This window comes from Varanus komodoensis, unplaced genomic scaffold (genome assembly GCF_004798865.1).
Source record: "Varanus komodoensis strain SLA01 unplaced genomic scaffold, ASM479886v1 scaffold55, whole genome shotgun sequence".
NCBI classification, from domain to species: Eukaryota; Metazoa; Chordata; class Lepidosauria; order Squamata; family Varanidae; genus Varanus; species Varanus komodoensis.
This window is the reverse complement of record NW_025336157.1, coordinates 1623284-1638381: the sequence shown is the minus strand read 5'-3', so window position 1 is coordinate 1638381 and position 15098 is coordinate 1623284. Positions and strand designations below refer to the sequence as shown.

The window sequence follows — 15098 nt, the reverse complement described above, 5'->3', positions numbered from 1 at the left end:
GCGGTGGGATGCCATTCCTTGTTACTCGCTCTCGTGTTTCAGTTCTGCCATTTTTTTCTCCTATTCCACCAAGCAAACCAGTTTTACGGGATACTCTCCACTACCAGGGCCTGCCTTTCCAAATTGTGACCGCCAGCCCCTTTCCTGGCTGGTGCACAGTGCCACCCGGTAGCCACGAGACACCTGCATTCCCGCGCAAACCGCTGCACGTGCGACGAGGACGCTGCGTTACACTGTCCTTCCCCGATCCGTTTTTCTCCAGCGATCGCTGCCTACTCACCCTTGCTCTCATTTGTGGATCTCTCCACAGAAACCTTTGATGGCTGGCAGTGCAAACGGATCAATAAAAGGGCAGTGAGACGTCACCTGAGGGCGAGACGTCACCGCCGGCTCCTCAGAGCAGGGAACGCGCCAAGGATCGCAGCGCGAGGAGGGAAAGAGGGAAGCAAAGACTCCTCACGAGTCTTGGGAGACCACAACTTCTCACTCCTCTTCTTGAGCTGTTCCTCTTCCCACCTGGTTGCGACAACTTTGTAATTTCCGCACCCAGAGTCCGATTGTCTTTTCTCCTGCTCTCCCCGCATCCTCTCACCTTTGCGTTACATCTTTCCGAAATAGTAAGCTGAAGGAGGGAGACCGCTTTGCTTTTATTGACGCATAATTCACCACAGCAGCTTTTTGGGGCTGAAGAGGGACTTAAACCATCTGTACATTGAAGCAATGCTATATCATACCTCTCTCAAAGACTTTGGAGCTACCCCAGTTCCTTGGAGGGGTAAGAAAGGCAGGTTATGAAGAGATGCTGTTTGAAATGCAATGTTTTTAACATGGTTATAGGTTGAAATACTCAGCCAAGGATGGTCCTTCGAAGATTCAAAGTCATTAAGGGCAGTCACTGGGCAAAACTGGTTACTAGAACACAATCTCTGATTGCTTGCTTATTTCTTGCATTGTAATTCACGTCTCTGCCAGTCCACGCCACTCGAGGCAGCTTAGAGTCCAGAAACGTACGATACGCGTTATGCTAAGACGCCCACACATGGGTTCGTTGTCATGCAAGCAAACAGAATGACCGGCTGAAAGTGGATTGTCAGCCTGGCCCTCCGTCCTCAGGGATCCCTGGGGACCACGTGGGAGGGACGACTCGTCCCGCCAACCGCTGGCTTCTGCAGTCTGAAGACATTGCACCGTAAAAGGAGAAAAGGGCCAAGGGGACTCGGAGGAGGCGAGAGCCGGCAGCTAACGTGCCGCTGGCTCCCACTTCAGGTAATGTCCCAGCCGTTGGGCAATCTGGTGTCTGCCCGTTCTTTGGGACTATGAGTCCCAGTGTCCCCACCAGCACAGCCAGTGGTTGGGGATGCCTGGATCAGCACACCCTTCCTGCAGGAGATGTTTATGGTCCATGTGTGATTCCATCTACAAAGTAGTTGACCGGCTCTTCACACAACACCCTCTGCTCTGGGGTTTTACAACGGTTCCAGCCAGTGTTTTGGGAGCAGGGAAAGCTGGCTGCTATTTTCACGTGGCGGCACAGAACCGCCTGTTGCATTTGAGCCATCCTGCCAAACCGGACACTGGCTGAGCACCAAACGGGACCTGTGCGACGGCACACGGCCCCGCACTGCAACAAACATTAACCGCAGCTCATCAAAGCCCTGACCGCTCTGCAGACTCGGTTTTAGAGAAGCGGCTACAGCAGGAAAGGGGATGTGATACAGTAAGAAGGTTCTTATATTGTGATCTTGAGGCCTGGCCGGTCCTTTTCAAGCATCTTCAGCTGCCCTTCTATTTCTGGAATGATATCACAGAAGCATAGCCTAAAAGAACCAGAAAAGTTAATAATGAGATGTTAAAAATGACCCCAATGAATCCCGCCTTCTCACTTGGCTTCTGCAGTCCAGCCCCAAGCTGGCAAGCCGTCAGGTTTGCCAGGACCCCCCCCCCCCCCCCCATTTCAATTCTTCCTCTATGCAAAGACTGAACCAATTAAGCTGGGATGCACCATTAGGCATCACCACCACGTATGCATCCCTCACACCCAGAACATCTGGAAATGGGCCTCAGTGTCCCAAGAGCTGCCCCATATTCAGCCCTGAGGGCTCTGCAGTTTAAAAGCGGAGAATGTCTGAACTTAATCCCGGGAGCAGAACTGGAGTACAGAGTGCCGCCTTTTCCAGCCTGTTTTGACTTTCTAGTGCTCTAGAGAAAACATCTGCCTTGCTTGACACCAAATGCAAATAGTAATTTGACCAAATGGAACCAAAACACTCCCGGATTGCTTTTTATGCTGTGGATCAAGACCATCATGCACAGCTAGGACAGGTTAAGCCCCTTGTCTCCAGACACTTCCACGGCCTCCTCGCACAGGGGCTTAAAGGAAGGGGAAGAACTCAGTCAGAACCAAAGCGTCTTTCTTTTCTTTCCTTAGGCCTGGAAAGAACTGGCTAGTTTCTCTCCTGAACTTCCACGTTGGAAAGTTTAAGCCCAAGTGCTTAAAGCCAAGTGAAAACCATAAGCAGTAGCTCCGTCTCGCACATTTCATCCCACAGTTCCAGAAGTCTGGGATTCCCTGCCGGGAATGCAAAGCCACGTTCACCACCGTACCGGATTTCTGTAAGGCCATGACAGGTCAGAATCAGCTTGCGCATCTCCTGGATGCAGCGGTCAGTGAACAGGTTCCCGCTCAGGTTCAGGTGCTGGAGGACGGTGTTTCCCATGAGAGCTGAACAGAGCATTTGGCAGGATGCGTCCGTCAAGGCATTTTCCTGGATCCTGCAGCAGAAACGAGGTTAACGGGTGTCCTTGTAGCTTCACCAGAGCCACCCTCAAAGCCACAGTGAGAGAGATCACCTTCATATCCCGAAGAATTAGGATATTCTCAACATGCATGGCTTTACGTTCTATAAAAGGCTTTCCTTATCACATTCCAAGTCCCCTGCCGGGTTCCCAAAATGCGCCACTCCAAAGCACTCGGAGGCACAATATCCCCACTTACCCGAGCTTCTGTATCTTGCACTGTGGGTTTCTGAACACCTCCAGTAAGATGGCGAGCCCCTTATCATGCAGCTTGTTTTTGGTCAGGTCGAGACTTATGAGGGACTGGTTTGCTGAGAGAGCCACGCACAGCTCTTTGCAGCCCTTTTCCGTAAGGCCATTGTTTGCCAAACTAGAAAGGTCACAGGATTCAAAGAGGAGGGAAAAGACGGGTGGAAAAGAGAAAGGAATTAGGTATATGGCACAAAATGTATACCCCCCCCCCACCGTGCCTCTCAACTATCTTTCCTTTTTAAAAAATCAAGTTTCTAGTCCTCACATTCCAAACAGCACTGATTTTTAGGACCAGCTGCTTCTCCAAGGCTGTGAGCACAACCTTGGAGAAGGGGTAACGTGGGTATTCCCAGCCTACCAAGGAGGTTACGATGTCTCCGCAGCCATCACCTTCTCTCCCTGGTGGAAGCATCTCACCTGGACCACTTAAATCCCCCGCTGGCTAGTCCTGGTTTGTGTGGGAAGCCGACACTGTTCTGTACACAGAGGTCTGCTGGTACCTCCCAGGACTGCACCGAATCACGGAAGCCCCGATTTAAACTGCAATGGGCAAAACAGTCCACCTCCTGCTTCTCTCCCTGCACTCACAGGTCCACAGCCGTCGGTCCCAGGCTGGGCGAGGAGGCAAACGCTTTGCCCCAAACCCAGTCGTGAGAATTCCCTCCACCAACCGCAAGCAAGCGTACCTCAGGGTCTTCAGCTGGCAGTCCGACTGCCCCAAGGCCAGGGCAAGGCTTTTCACTGCTGAATCCTTCAGGTGATTGCTGGAGAGGCTGCGGGAGGGAGAAACGTGCACAAAACTGGGTTGATTTCGGATCAGTTCTGTGTTAGCAACGCTCTCAAGCGGTGCCCCGTGTGCTGCCAGATGTTCCAACAGGGCCCTCAAAATGCACTAGAGATGTTTGTTCGACACGCCAAGAAGCTTTCTGGACGTGGAGGTCGGGGCCCAGCTTCCTCGCTTTGTGTGTGGAGAACAACAGAATTCCCAGCCCAACCTTTCCAAATTTGGAAGGAAAGACCAATGGGATTAGGAGAGGAGCTGGTCTTGGGCACAAGAGGAAATCCTGGGAGGAGGAGGAGGAGGAGGAGGGGAGGGAATTCCTACAGTCGGGAAGTGACCTTGGAGCCCATGGCAATCCGGCTCTCCATCGCGCTCGTTCGACTCGGCTTCTCAGAGTCCCTCCTTCTGCCCCATTGACTTCGCATTCTGAATCGGAAGCGTTTGGCTGGGAACGTTGCACTGAGAGAAAGCTGGGCCCCTTCTCCACAGGGCAGAACTATTTGTATTCATACTATTTGTATTCACTTGTATTCACAATTAGTATTGACCAATGGCAGCATTCTGTTTTGCTGGCGTGTTATTACATTTATGTGCCCACCTTTATCTGCTGGCAGGGGCCCAAGCAGCTTACATGGCCTTCTGTTTTATCCTCCTGGGGGGGGGGGCACAGGAGGGACGCTCGGCTGAGAAGCAATGACTGGCTTCAAAGCATCCCAACCAAATTCCACCATAATGGCAGAACCGCTCCCCCAGGCCGGTTCGTTGTGGTTTCTCTGTCATTTACAACCCACTTAACTAAACTTTAAAGCTGGCCATAAATGGGAAACACACGGCATGAGGAAGAGGGAGGGTTTAGGACTTAAATTTACCCCTCTTAGTTATCCAAGATGATGCATGCATCGGATTCCAGAGTCCCCCAAGTGCGGAAGGAACCAGGGGCTGTAACATCAGGCTTCTGACTGGGAGGCAATACAAAGCTTCTAGATTGGCCAAATCTGATTCAAGGATTAGGGGGTGGGTTTAGCCGCTCATCTGCACCGTCGGACAACGCAGCCGTCTCTCAACCCAGGCTGAGCCGTCCACAGCAAAGGACAAAGCCACACAAGGGGCAAAACACGCAGCGCCCCTCACATCCTCTTAAAGAAGGCCGAATGTAAGACCCACAACTCTTGCTGGGACTTTCTCATCTGCCCAGATCATTGGGAATGTTTGCTCGGCCATCCATCTTGTTTGCAATGCTTCCCAGTTTCACATCATCCAAGGACTACGCACTTACCACAATTCGCCGACCTTGTGCAGTTGTGGGCTGAGCTTCTGCAGCCCCTCGGCTTGGACATAGCAGGAATCAAGGTTTAGGAACGCGACCTTCCTGCAGCAGCTCAGGACATAAGCCAGGATGACACAATCGACCGGCAGGAGGATGAGTTTGGAGAAGTCTATGTGAGAAGCATCTCCCATCACCTGACGCACAAGCTGGCTGTTCTGAGCCTCGAAAAGCAGATTGAGGAAGTTCAGGGCCCTCCTTTTCCCATTCTCACTCATCGCGCTGAAGAGGGCTTCACGGTTTGTCCTCACCATGTTCTCAATGACCCTCTTCGTGGTTTTGGCGGAAAACTCTCCCAGATGTTCCTTCAAGGGAGCCCTGGTAGCGGAATGCGACAAGCCAGCCAAGAAGCGGAGAAAAATGTCGTACTCTCCATTCAAGTTTTTTTGTGCTGCCAACATCGTAGAGTCAAAATTCTCCTCCCGGAAGTCCAAGTAATGGGTGAGGGCAGCGAAAAACTCTTGGACGGTGAGGTGGACGAAGGAATAGGTGGCCCGGACGTTCTCCACAAGGAAGGCCGTGCGGAGAGGCGACAGCGTCACCTGGAAGGCGTCCAAGGGCTCCTTTCCGAAGATGAGCATGTGGTTGGTCAGGCCATAATCTGCCAAGCGGCCGAGATTTTTCAGGACCTCCCGGACATCCGCGTTCTCGGGCAGCCCCTTGGTGTGGTTGGCCAACATGTGGAGGACGTAGCTGATGAAGAGCTGAGTCACCGTCCGGGGCAGAGCGGGCGCTTGCCCCGCGCCGGAGGTGAAGCAGGGCCGCAGGGCCGTGCAGGTGATCCAGCAGTAGGAGGGGTTGTAACACAGGGTGTAGAGCACCTGGCTCTCCCTCACGTGGGCCAAGGCCTGTTCTGCCACGGCGTCCTCGCAAAAGAAGTTGTGGAAGAACCGCTGCCTCTCCTGGGAGAGGAACCCCGCGATCACCACCACTCTGTGCAGGGCCTCCGTCTGCAGGTGGGCGAGTCTGCTCGGGCGGCTCGTGAGGAGGACGGAGCAACCCTCCAGCAGCGTCTGCTTCAGCAAGCTGGCCACGATCACCTCGACGCCTTTCACGTCGTCGGGCCGGGTGCAGAGCCCGGTGGATCGCAAGTCCATGACTCTGTTGCTCTCGTCCAAGCCGTCGAAGATGAAGAGCAGCTTCTCCGGCTGTCTGAGAATCTCCCCCAGTTTGTCCTGCAACTCGGGGTACTGTTCCCAGAGCAGCCTCTCCAGGGTGGTCTCTGCGCCCACCGTGTTGAGGTCTCGGAATTTGAAGGCGAAAACGAAGGCGAACTTTCGGTAGTGATCCCCCTTCGCCCAGTCCAGGACGAACTTCTGCACGAGCGTCGTCTTGCCCACCCCGGCCACGCCGCTCAGGACCACCGAGAGAGGGGTGCGGCCGGAGCGAGGGCACCAGCGGAACAGCCGGTCCGGCGAGATCCGTTCCAGCTCCACCTGGATCTTCCGGCGGAGTCGATACTCGTTCAGCTCTCCTGCGGCGGCCAGGACTTCGTGCTCCTGGCTGATCTGTCTGCCGAACTTGTTATCCGTGACCACTTTCAGGTCGACGTAGCGGTTGATGATGGAGAAGCCTGGCTGCCCGAGTTCAGCCGCACCGCTTTCCATCAGAACTCGGCTTTGCTCATACAGAAGCTGCTTGTGTTTCTCTTGGCAAGCTGCTCAGAGCGGGGCGGGAGTCAACGTTAGGCAAAGTTAGCATTACTTCAAAATGTGTCTGGAGACACCCCTGTTCATGAGGCTCTGCCTTTCTGCCCCAGACACTTGCCCTAAACAACAATGCTGATCATTAGGAAGGTTTTGTGAGCTCTCTAGGATCCCTGAGAGGGGCTGCTCTTTTGCAGCCTCTGCATTCCCATCTGCGAAATGGGGAGGAGAATATGACTTGTGCCGCAGAGGTGCATTAAAGATCACAACAAGGCTATATGTTAAGGGCCCTGGGGTGTTGCAGACTAAAGCAAATGTCTAAGCAAACTTACCAGGGAAGAAATCCCATTGGAGTCATGTGACTGCACCGTAAGTCTTGTATTTGGACTAGGGGAATTGGTCTGGGTTCAGACACACCATTTGGCTATGAAGCTTTACTGTGGATGCCTCAGCCCAGCGACCATCTCCCCAGCTCACCTCCCGCACAGGATTGTTGTGAAGAGCGAAGAGGGAAGGAATAAAGAAGGGCCGTAGAAACATGAAAAGTGTGCGTTTTTGAAATAAATACGAATTACCCTAAGGGAATGTTTCTCTGCGTTAAGGCAAGGCTTCTGTACCACCTCGTCCCTCACACAAGAACTTTTTCTACGAGGCATTGACTGAGCGCAGGATTCCTCACTTGTGGTAGTTTGAGGGAGCTTTGTCTGACATCACCCATCCTCCACGGCCTCCCCCATGATTTGGCAGCCTTTTTTAAGATTAAGCAAAGCCTGGCATGGGACTGGCACCGTGAAAAGCACATGAATTTACACAATTCTACCTAACACGGTGCCATGCCTTGCGGTTCTGTAATGGAACCCTTGGAAACCCCGGGAAGGGAAAACTCCGGAAATAAACCCATGAGGAGTGGATGTCAGTCCCGCAAAAAGCATAGCAGCAGAGGCTTGACAATAAGTCATGCTGATGGAGAAGCTGGGCAGACCAGCCTTCCAGAAACATTTGGACTGCAGCACCCAGAATTCCCGGTCAATGGCCCTGCTGGAGGGGCATTCTGGATACTGCAGTCCAAATGCTCCCGAAGACCACCAGGTGGGGGAAGGCTGGAGCAGACCGTGAGCCGAAGGAGCACACCGAAGCTGCCCCTCTTCGCTCCTCGGCCGTGTTCGCATGGAAGCGCCACGGCAGAATTTGCGAGGCTGAGCTCTCTCCACCCCATTCACCGCTTACAATACCTTTCAGTTCCGGTTCTAAGGGATATCCAGTCTCATTTAGCATAATCTCCTTCTCCAAATTACGACCTTCAGAAAGAAAGAAGAACGAGTTGAAAATATTTGGCAGATCACCAGACAAACCATGGGAGCCCCAAGATCCAACCTTTTCTCTCCCTCCAACACAGTGGCTTTTTAATTATTATTAAGGGTTTTATTTTCTGTCTTGCCAACATGCATCAAGGGTGATGTGCAAAGGGCTAAGCATGCCATCAGCTCCACCTATAAACCAACAGACCATAATATGAAGTCCCTAGTTCTTTCTTCCATAAGGGAGCTTCTCTGCAGAGGTCATTCCGAAATATTTTGTGGTGAAAAAGCAACCAGGGTCATGCCAGAAATATGAGCGCAATGGACTCTTCATATGTCTTCTGGCCAGGGCGGCTTACTTTATATTGTATAGCTGTATTTTATTTTAATGTATCTATTTTAAAATTTTATTTATGATGATCTAACTTATTGTTGTAAGCCGCCCCGAGGCTTCGGCGAATGGGGCGGCATAAAAATGTTTAAATAAATAAATAAATAAATAAATAAATAAGTTACATAAGGACGCAGATAAACAAGGCATTTGTCGACTGTTTGCTCATCCCAGGCCTGTTCTTTTAGCAGTAGTGGCCCCAGCAGGCTGGAGGGAGTGGGGAAGAGGGGCGTTACCGTTCCTCAGTATCTCCTCCACCATCGTGTCAAGGTTGGGATGGGACCACCGGCTCCGCAGCACGAAGAGACTCTTCCAGAGCCCGATGCCTGCCTCGCAGTCCTTCGAAAGGAAGTACTCCACCAGCTTCTCTGCCGCTTTGGTTGAATCCTGTCCCTTCTCTATGTCTGCAAATTCCTAAAACAGGCCAGAACAGATTGCAAGCTGATCAGCCCTTGGAGGACAGGAGTGGGAGACTCCTCCTGTCTCGTGCAGCACACGGTTTCCAACAGCGACAAGCCAGACGTGTTGCCCACAGTCGCAGATACACTGCGACTGAACCAGGAGGTTCTACTCATCAGGGAGGTTTCAGACCCTTTCAGAGATCCCCTGCAGAGATTCCTCCACAGCTCCTAGTGAGGAGGTGGCTATCAAGTTGGGAGCAGGAGGCAAAGTGAGACCCTAAGCTGCCCAGAGGCGCTTCCAAAAGGAGCTTCTCAGCTGCGATTGTAAGGCACCAAGCTCGGGATGTTACAGGAGGCACAGAAATCTTCCACCTGTACCCGTTCAGAAGAGCCAAACTGGGCAGGCAAAGACAGCGCCTTGGCCGGAGACCGTAGCGCTTCGGGGCTTTTCTGCCTGAGACGGTCAATCCGCCCCACCTACTTTTGGTCTGACTGCAAAACTGAGACCAAAGCCCTTCACCACAAAATCTCCTTTACTGCTTTTCTGCTCCATAACCTCCAAGTGGCTCGGAAGCAGAGTGGAAGAGCAGCAATCCTCCGGAGGAAATGGCACCAGGACGACCCATTTCCTCACGCCAGCAACCCCGGCAGAAAGTTTGCTTCTGCTAAACCGGAAGATTGCGATGTCAGCTCAAGGGATGCACAGGCCGCGCCTGGGGCAGGACGGCTGCCTGGGTCGCGACTCTTTCTCCGGGCCGGGAGGCCATCTTCCCGGGGAGCCTGCCGAGCGCTCGCGGGGGTGCCCGCGGGAAAGGGGGGCTGCGTGGAGGGGGCTGCACAACGAGGGATCCGGGAGCATCTGCAGACGGCTTCCCCACAGCTCGGCTCGCTTCCTAAGGCAGGGCCAAGCACCGGGGAAGACGGTGACCGGGCTGCCTCCCAGGGAGCAGCTTTGCACACGTCGTGGCAGCGGCAGCTCTGAGCAAGGGGACACGGGGGCGGCCTTTGGCCCTGGGAACCTCCTGGCTGGGGGAGCTGCTGCCCGTCTGCCACAGAGCCCTCCTGGCTCAGCCGCACAGCCAAGCCGAAACAGCCGCAATCCCCAGCACAGTTCAGGAGGCGGAATGGGAGAGCTTCGCATTCAGACGTACGTTCTGCCCTCTGCCTGAGGAAGACATTCAGAGCCCAGCTGCGCCCCCCAAGCTCCTTCTCTGACCCAGAGCTCAGTGGCGAGGCGAAGGCCAGCTGGGCAAGGACTGCAGACGGCTTCCCACCACTCTGAAGGGATGAACGGAAAGCAAAGCTCCGTTACCTTCATTTGGTCAGGCGGGATGACTTTCCTTTCCGCCAGCTGCTGAAGCACCAGAGTGACGTCGTTTTCAATGACAAATACCAGGTCCTGCCGGAAGTGCTTGGTGATTCTCCTGAGCTGGCCCTGTTCAAAGTGCCGCAGGTGTCGGTCGAAGGCCTGAATGTCCGCTAAGGAAAGAGAACGCAAAGGACCTTTATGGAATCCAGATTTAGAGGCTGGTACCCCATGGGGCGGGAATCCTAAGGGGACCAGCACCCTTGAAGCCTCGATTAGGGTGTCTTTTTCAGCCCTATAACCCCAGTGACCAAACCAAGCCGGAACTTGCGCTGGGAGCATAAAGAAAGAAACTGAGGCCACTAACACGCAAAACTTACTGGAGGGAAAATCGAAAGCAACAGAAGAAAAGGACCACCTGATACAGGGCTCTGAAATATGAGGGGGACTGACCATCAAGGGAACCGTAATCTTGGGTTGACAAGAGCCGAGAAGGGCTGTCAAGACTGGATTTCTGAAGGATTTTCATTCATAGGGTTGAGATAAGTCAGGGATGCATTGACAGGTTGCAAGCAAGAACGGCAATGACGTTGGCTTAGGACCTTTTGTTTTTAGCATAGGACTGGTGCCTGAACAAAGAAAAGCTGGGAATCCTACTTAAACATAGGCTGGGACTATCATTTAAGTATTTGGCATGCCACGGCTGGGAAAGAGAGGTAGCATTTTCGTCAAGCGAATCATTTCAATAATTGCAGCACATATAAAATTCAGGAAAAGGCAGAAAATACCCATCCTAATATCTATTTTGAGTTTGATGCATGCGGAAAGTGTAAACGCACGTGTGCTTTTGTAAAAAACTTTCAAACCAGAGTAGAAATGGGATCAAGCGGAGAAATAATTGAATATATACAGAACTGCAGGGGGTCAGAAAGGACGGGCTGTGGCGTTTTCCTTTCCTTGCTAATGGCGCCGCACCCCCCAGCCACATCCGCAAGAAGAGGCTGACCTTCTGTCACGGCAGCCCTGTCCTGGGAAGTCATTTTTCCGGTCACGTGAACCTGAAACGAGAGAGGAAGAGTCGTTCTGCAAGGGCACCAAGAAGGCTTTCGTTCCACCTCATTCTGCCACTGCTTGATCCATGAATGTGTCGTTTGCCTGCAAGGGAACTGCTTACAGCACGAGTACAAATATTTAAGAACTGGGATGGCGCAGAGATGCTGGTCTGGGACACACGGGTTCGAATCCCCACTCGGCCATGAAGTTCACTCAGTGGCTTTGGGACACTCAATCTGTCATGAGTGGAGCTGGCTGGAGCGGGGGGTCAGACTAGATGGTCCAGGAGGCCCCTTCTGACTCTGTTTCTCATCTCAGCCCAGCCTACCTTACAGGGTTGTTCTGAAGAGACACTGAAGATGACCAAGTACGCTGCTTTGGTTCCCTGCAAGAGGAAAACAAGGGGAGATCAAGGTAATACTCAAAATCAGCAACGCCCATGGCCTCGAATCCAAGGATTGTAATGTGGCCCCATCAGCACTGAACTTTGCCGAGGGCTCTCTACGCTCTGAGGGTCACACCTTTTCCTTCTTTCAAAGAACATCTCTTTATTTTGCATTAAAATTTAGCTTTTCAGGGTAATGTCCCGGGATGGCCAAGTACACTCTGTCACAAAGTAAAGTCCTGTTTGGGGGGTACTGGGAGGGGACAGTCCTCACTGGAAAACCTTCCGGTCCACCTCGGTCTGGAAGCCAGGAAGCCCCAAGAGGGAGAGGGAGAGGGAGAGGGAGAGCCCGGCTGACCGAGTTGCTGCTTCACATCATAGAGGGCCCCGGGTCGCAAGCTACGAGGGACAGAGGTGTTTCCTTGCTCTGTGGGACAATGATGACCCTCACAGGGACTGTGTAGACCAGAAAATGTCCCAGGAGATCCCGCGACACACACGGGCTCCATTGCAGACAAGCATCCTCACAACAGGACCCATGTGCCTGCTTCCCTCTGCAGCCCAGATTACATTCTGCTTCCTCAGTAGGCACCATACGCCCCGGGACACACCAAAAGTCCTTTCCGTCAAGAGGGAAGGAAAACCCTGGCAGAGAACAAGGGTGGAAGGGGGAGGGTCCTTTCCCTGGGGAGGGTCAATTCCAAGATACTTTTCCAGCTGAGAGGAGCGGGGAATGCCGTGGCTTCCAGCCAGTCCAAGTCCGCAGGGCTGCTGAGTTTACTTTGGCCCCAAAGCTAGAAAAGGGCACAGATGTCTCTCCCCAAGCAAAAATACGGCGATCAGTCCAGCCGCAAATTAAAACCTGGCTCTCATGACCCCCGTGCCCACCCAAATCGGCTGCCTGAGGCTTGGGTCTCGGTGTGTTTAACCGTAGGGCCAAGCGCGTCCTGGAAGAAGAAATTCCGCCAGTCGAGCCCCATACATACCTCACAGCAGGCCCTTTATCAGCTGCAGGAGGAGACCGACCCGGGTCTGGAGCACTGCTTCACTGACCTTCGGAAAACTCATCCCACTGACTGCTGCAGAGGCTGTTCCTGGATTGATGGGATGGAGACAAGACCTGCAGAAGGAGTTTGCCAGTTCGGATCACCGGCTCAGGGAAATGTGGCACATCTTCCTTCTTCATTCTTGGCAGAGAGAAACGCCATTTCAGCAAAGCAGCTTCATTTCAGCGAAGCAGCTTCACAGCCGTGCTTTCGCTTTCAAAAGGAGTTCCTTTCCTGCAGAAGGAGGGCTCTCTCTACCGGCAGCCCAAGAGAGCACCGAGTCGGGTTTTTCTAAAGGTATTTGCACATGAGGCTTCTAGTGTTGTGCAATCGCCCCGCCTCGCTTGCCGAACTTCGCTCGGCCGTGCGGAGGCACTGAGGGATGTGCCCACTCTGCGTGCTCAGGGAGTGGCCAGCCCAGCTTCTCGTCTTCAATGGGTCTGCGGCAGAGAAGGGGGGAAAACAAGCCGGGAGAAATAAAGGAGCAAGGGGCCTGCTTTTGCACATTACAGCCCACTCAGGTTGTTGCATCTTATTCCAAGGAGGAAGGCAAAGGTGTGCAGGAAGTTTTGAGTTTTCTGGGTGAAGATTCTCAAGCAGAGAATGAGAAGCAGCTCACCCTGGAGGAAGGAAAAGGCAGCGTTCCAGAAATTCCCCTTCATGCTGTCAGATAACAGAGGAAGCGGGTGCAACAGCTCACTTTGGGGGTGCCTGAAGCGTGGCTTCCAGTGCGCCATCCTTGAGAAGAGTTCCCATCCCTCAGCCGTGTGCTCCAAAGCACCTCTGGATACCGCCTTAGCCGCCTTTCATCTTCTATTTAAGCACTCCATTGCGCTGCAGGACTGGAGACACCAATGTGCATTAGCTGGGTGTCTCTCGTCTTCTTTCCGGGACCCATAAATTAGCAGCGCTCTTAATCCACCCTCAGCGATGCGGAAACCATTCGTTCTATGCACAGTTGCAGGTTTGGCCCGGCAAGGGGCTCAGTGGCTACTGGCCCCTACGAGCTTTTGTAGGAGGAGGAGTTTAACCCATCCCTTCTGCTTCCACTTCCTTCGCGGGATCAGATCTACTCTGCATTGTACCCAACACATGACCTCTAAGCTGTGCTGTGCAAGCTTGCAGAGGCATAAATGAGACTGCAAATTCGGGAGTCCAGCTTTGCTTCAGTTTTGAAGGGGACCACCTTTCCCCCACCCTCAAAAAACCTGGGAAAGTAGTCAGAAAGTATGGGAACAATTCTGGGAACGGAAAACACACCAACGAGACCTCGTATATAGAAGACCCCCCCAACCTGATGTAACAAGCATTGATTTTTCTTATTCCATAACTAATTGGAAACAGTAGAATGCTAATCTCAGTGACCTGGATTGCTTTTTTTACTATAAAGCTGTACTTGCTGTGACTGATATATCAATGCGCTTGCTTTGGTTGTTGGGGACAAACCACAAGTCTTTCTGTTGGGTGGCATAGAAATAAAATCAGTCTCTGAGGCAGTTTGCCGTGGAACATATTAATTAGGATCCTGCCCTCCCTGAGAAATTCCCACTGAGCTTCCGGTAGCCACCACACCAACAGGGTCCTGGAAAGATGGGCCTTTGGTCTGATGCAGATCTCCGCATCTTATGGTGAAAAATGTGGGGGTAATTGCCCAAAGAGGGAAGCAAAACAGACCTTGACAAGAAAATACACGAGTTCGCATTACACTAAAAAGGGGATTTGCATGCCATCAATGCACATTTAGAAATAATAGTACTTACTCATATACCACTGAATAGCTGAGGCTCTCTGGAAGCAGGTTAACCAAAGTTAAAACGACACACGAGCACAATAAAATTAAGAGATCACAACCGTAACCACAATTCCCATTATTCGGCACAGAAGCACGACCGCCGTTCGGAAATAAAATAGGATACTTAAAACCAAAGCTGAAAAGTCAGAGGATTAAAATGCTGGGAAAGCAGAAAGTTCTTCACCAGGCGCCCACAAGAATACAAAGCAAGCACTCTTTGGGGAGTTCATTCCAAAGCTGCGGCGCCACAACTGAAAAGGCCCTCCGGATGCTGTCTGGGGGTGGTTAACGTCAAGGCCGCAGACGTAAAGCAAACAGCCACTCGCCCAGAGAACGCCCTCCGAGGATACACTGCCCTCCACCAGCTTCCCAAAGCAAGCAGGGTGGACTCCGCTGGGATAAGCGAAAGGTGCTTCTCTTAGCCAGCAGCTGAGCTTTCCAGCTTCCGGGCAGCCTCATCCTTGAACACACTCAAGGTTGTTCCAACTCGATGGACTACAACTCCCACCAGCCACAGCAGTAGGGCCGAGGGTAAGGGATAACACATACTGCAGACCAAAATATGCAGAGTGGGCAAATGTTCTTCGCGCTGCTGCAAGTGGAGGATTTTATGTCTCGATTTTATGT

At 52.6% G+C, this 15098-nt stretch overlaps 1 protein-coding gene across 2 annotated transcripts; it reads right to left on the bottom strand.

Moving 5' to 3' along the window:
• Positions 1-627: 627 nt before the first annotated feature.
• On the bottom strand, positions 628-13067 carry LOC123032711 (NACHT, LRR and PYD domains-containing protein 12-like). 2 transcript variants are annotated; one of them, XM_044448816.1, is made up of 11 exons: positions 12620-13067; positions 11577-11633; positions 11202-11253; positions 10202-10368; positions 8725-8902; positions 8032-8097; positions 5106-6810; positions 3735-3821; positions 2996-3166; positions 2605-2772; positions 628-1817 (listed from the first exon to the last, which is right to left on the bottom strand). In XM_044448816.1, the coding sequence occupies exons 3-11, from the start codon at positions 11233-11235 to the stop codon at positions 1730-1732; spliced, it is 2664 nt and encodes an 887-aa protein (XP_044304751.1). In that variant the 5' UTR covers positions 11236-11253; positions 11577-11633; positions 12620-13067; the 3' UTR covers positions 628-1729. The 2 variants fall into 2 exon arrangements, with proteins under 2 accessions (XP_044304751.1, XP_044304752.1); XM_044448817.1 differs by lacking the exon at positions 11577-11633 and having other exon boundaries at positions 12620-12631.
• Between the last annotated feature and the right edge of the window lie 2031 nt (positions 13068-15098).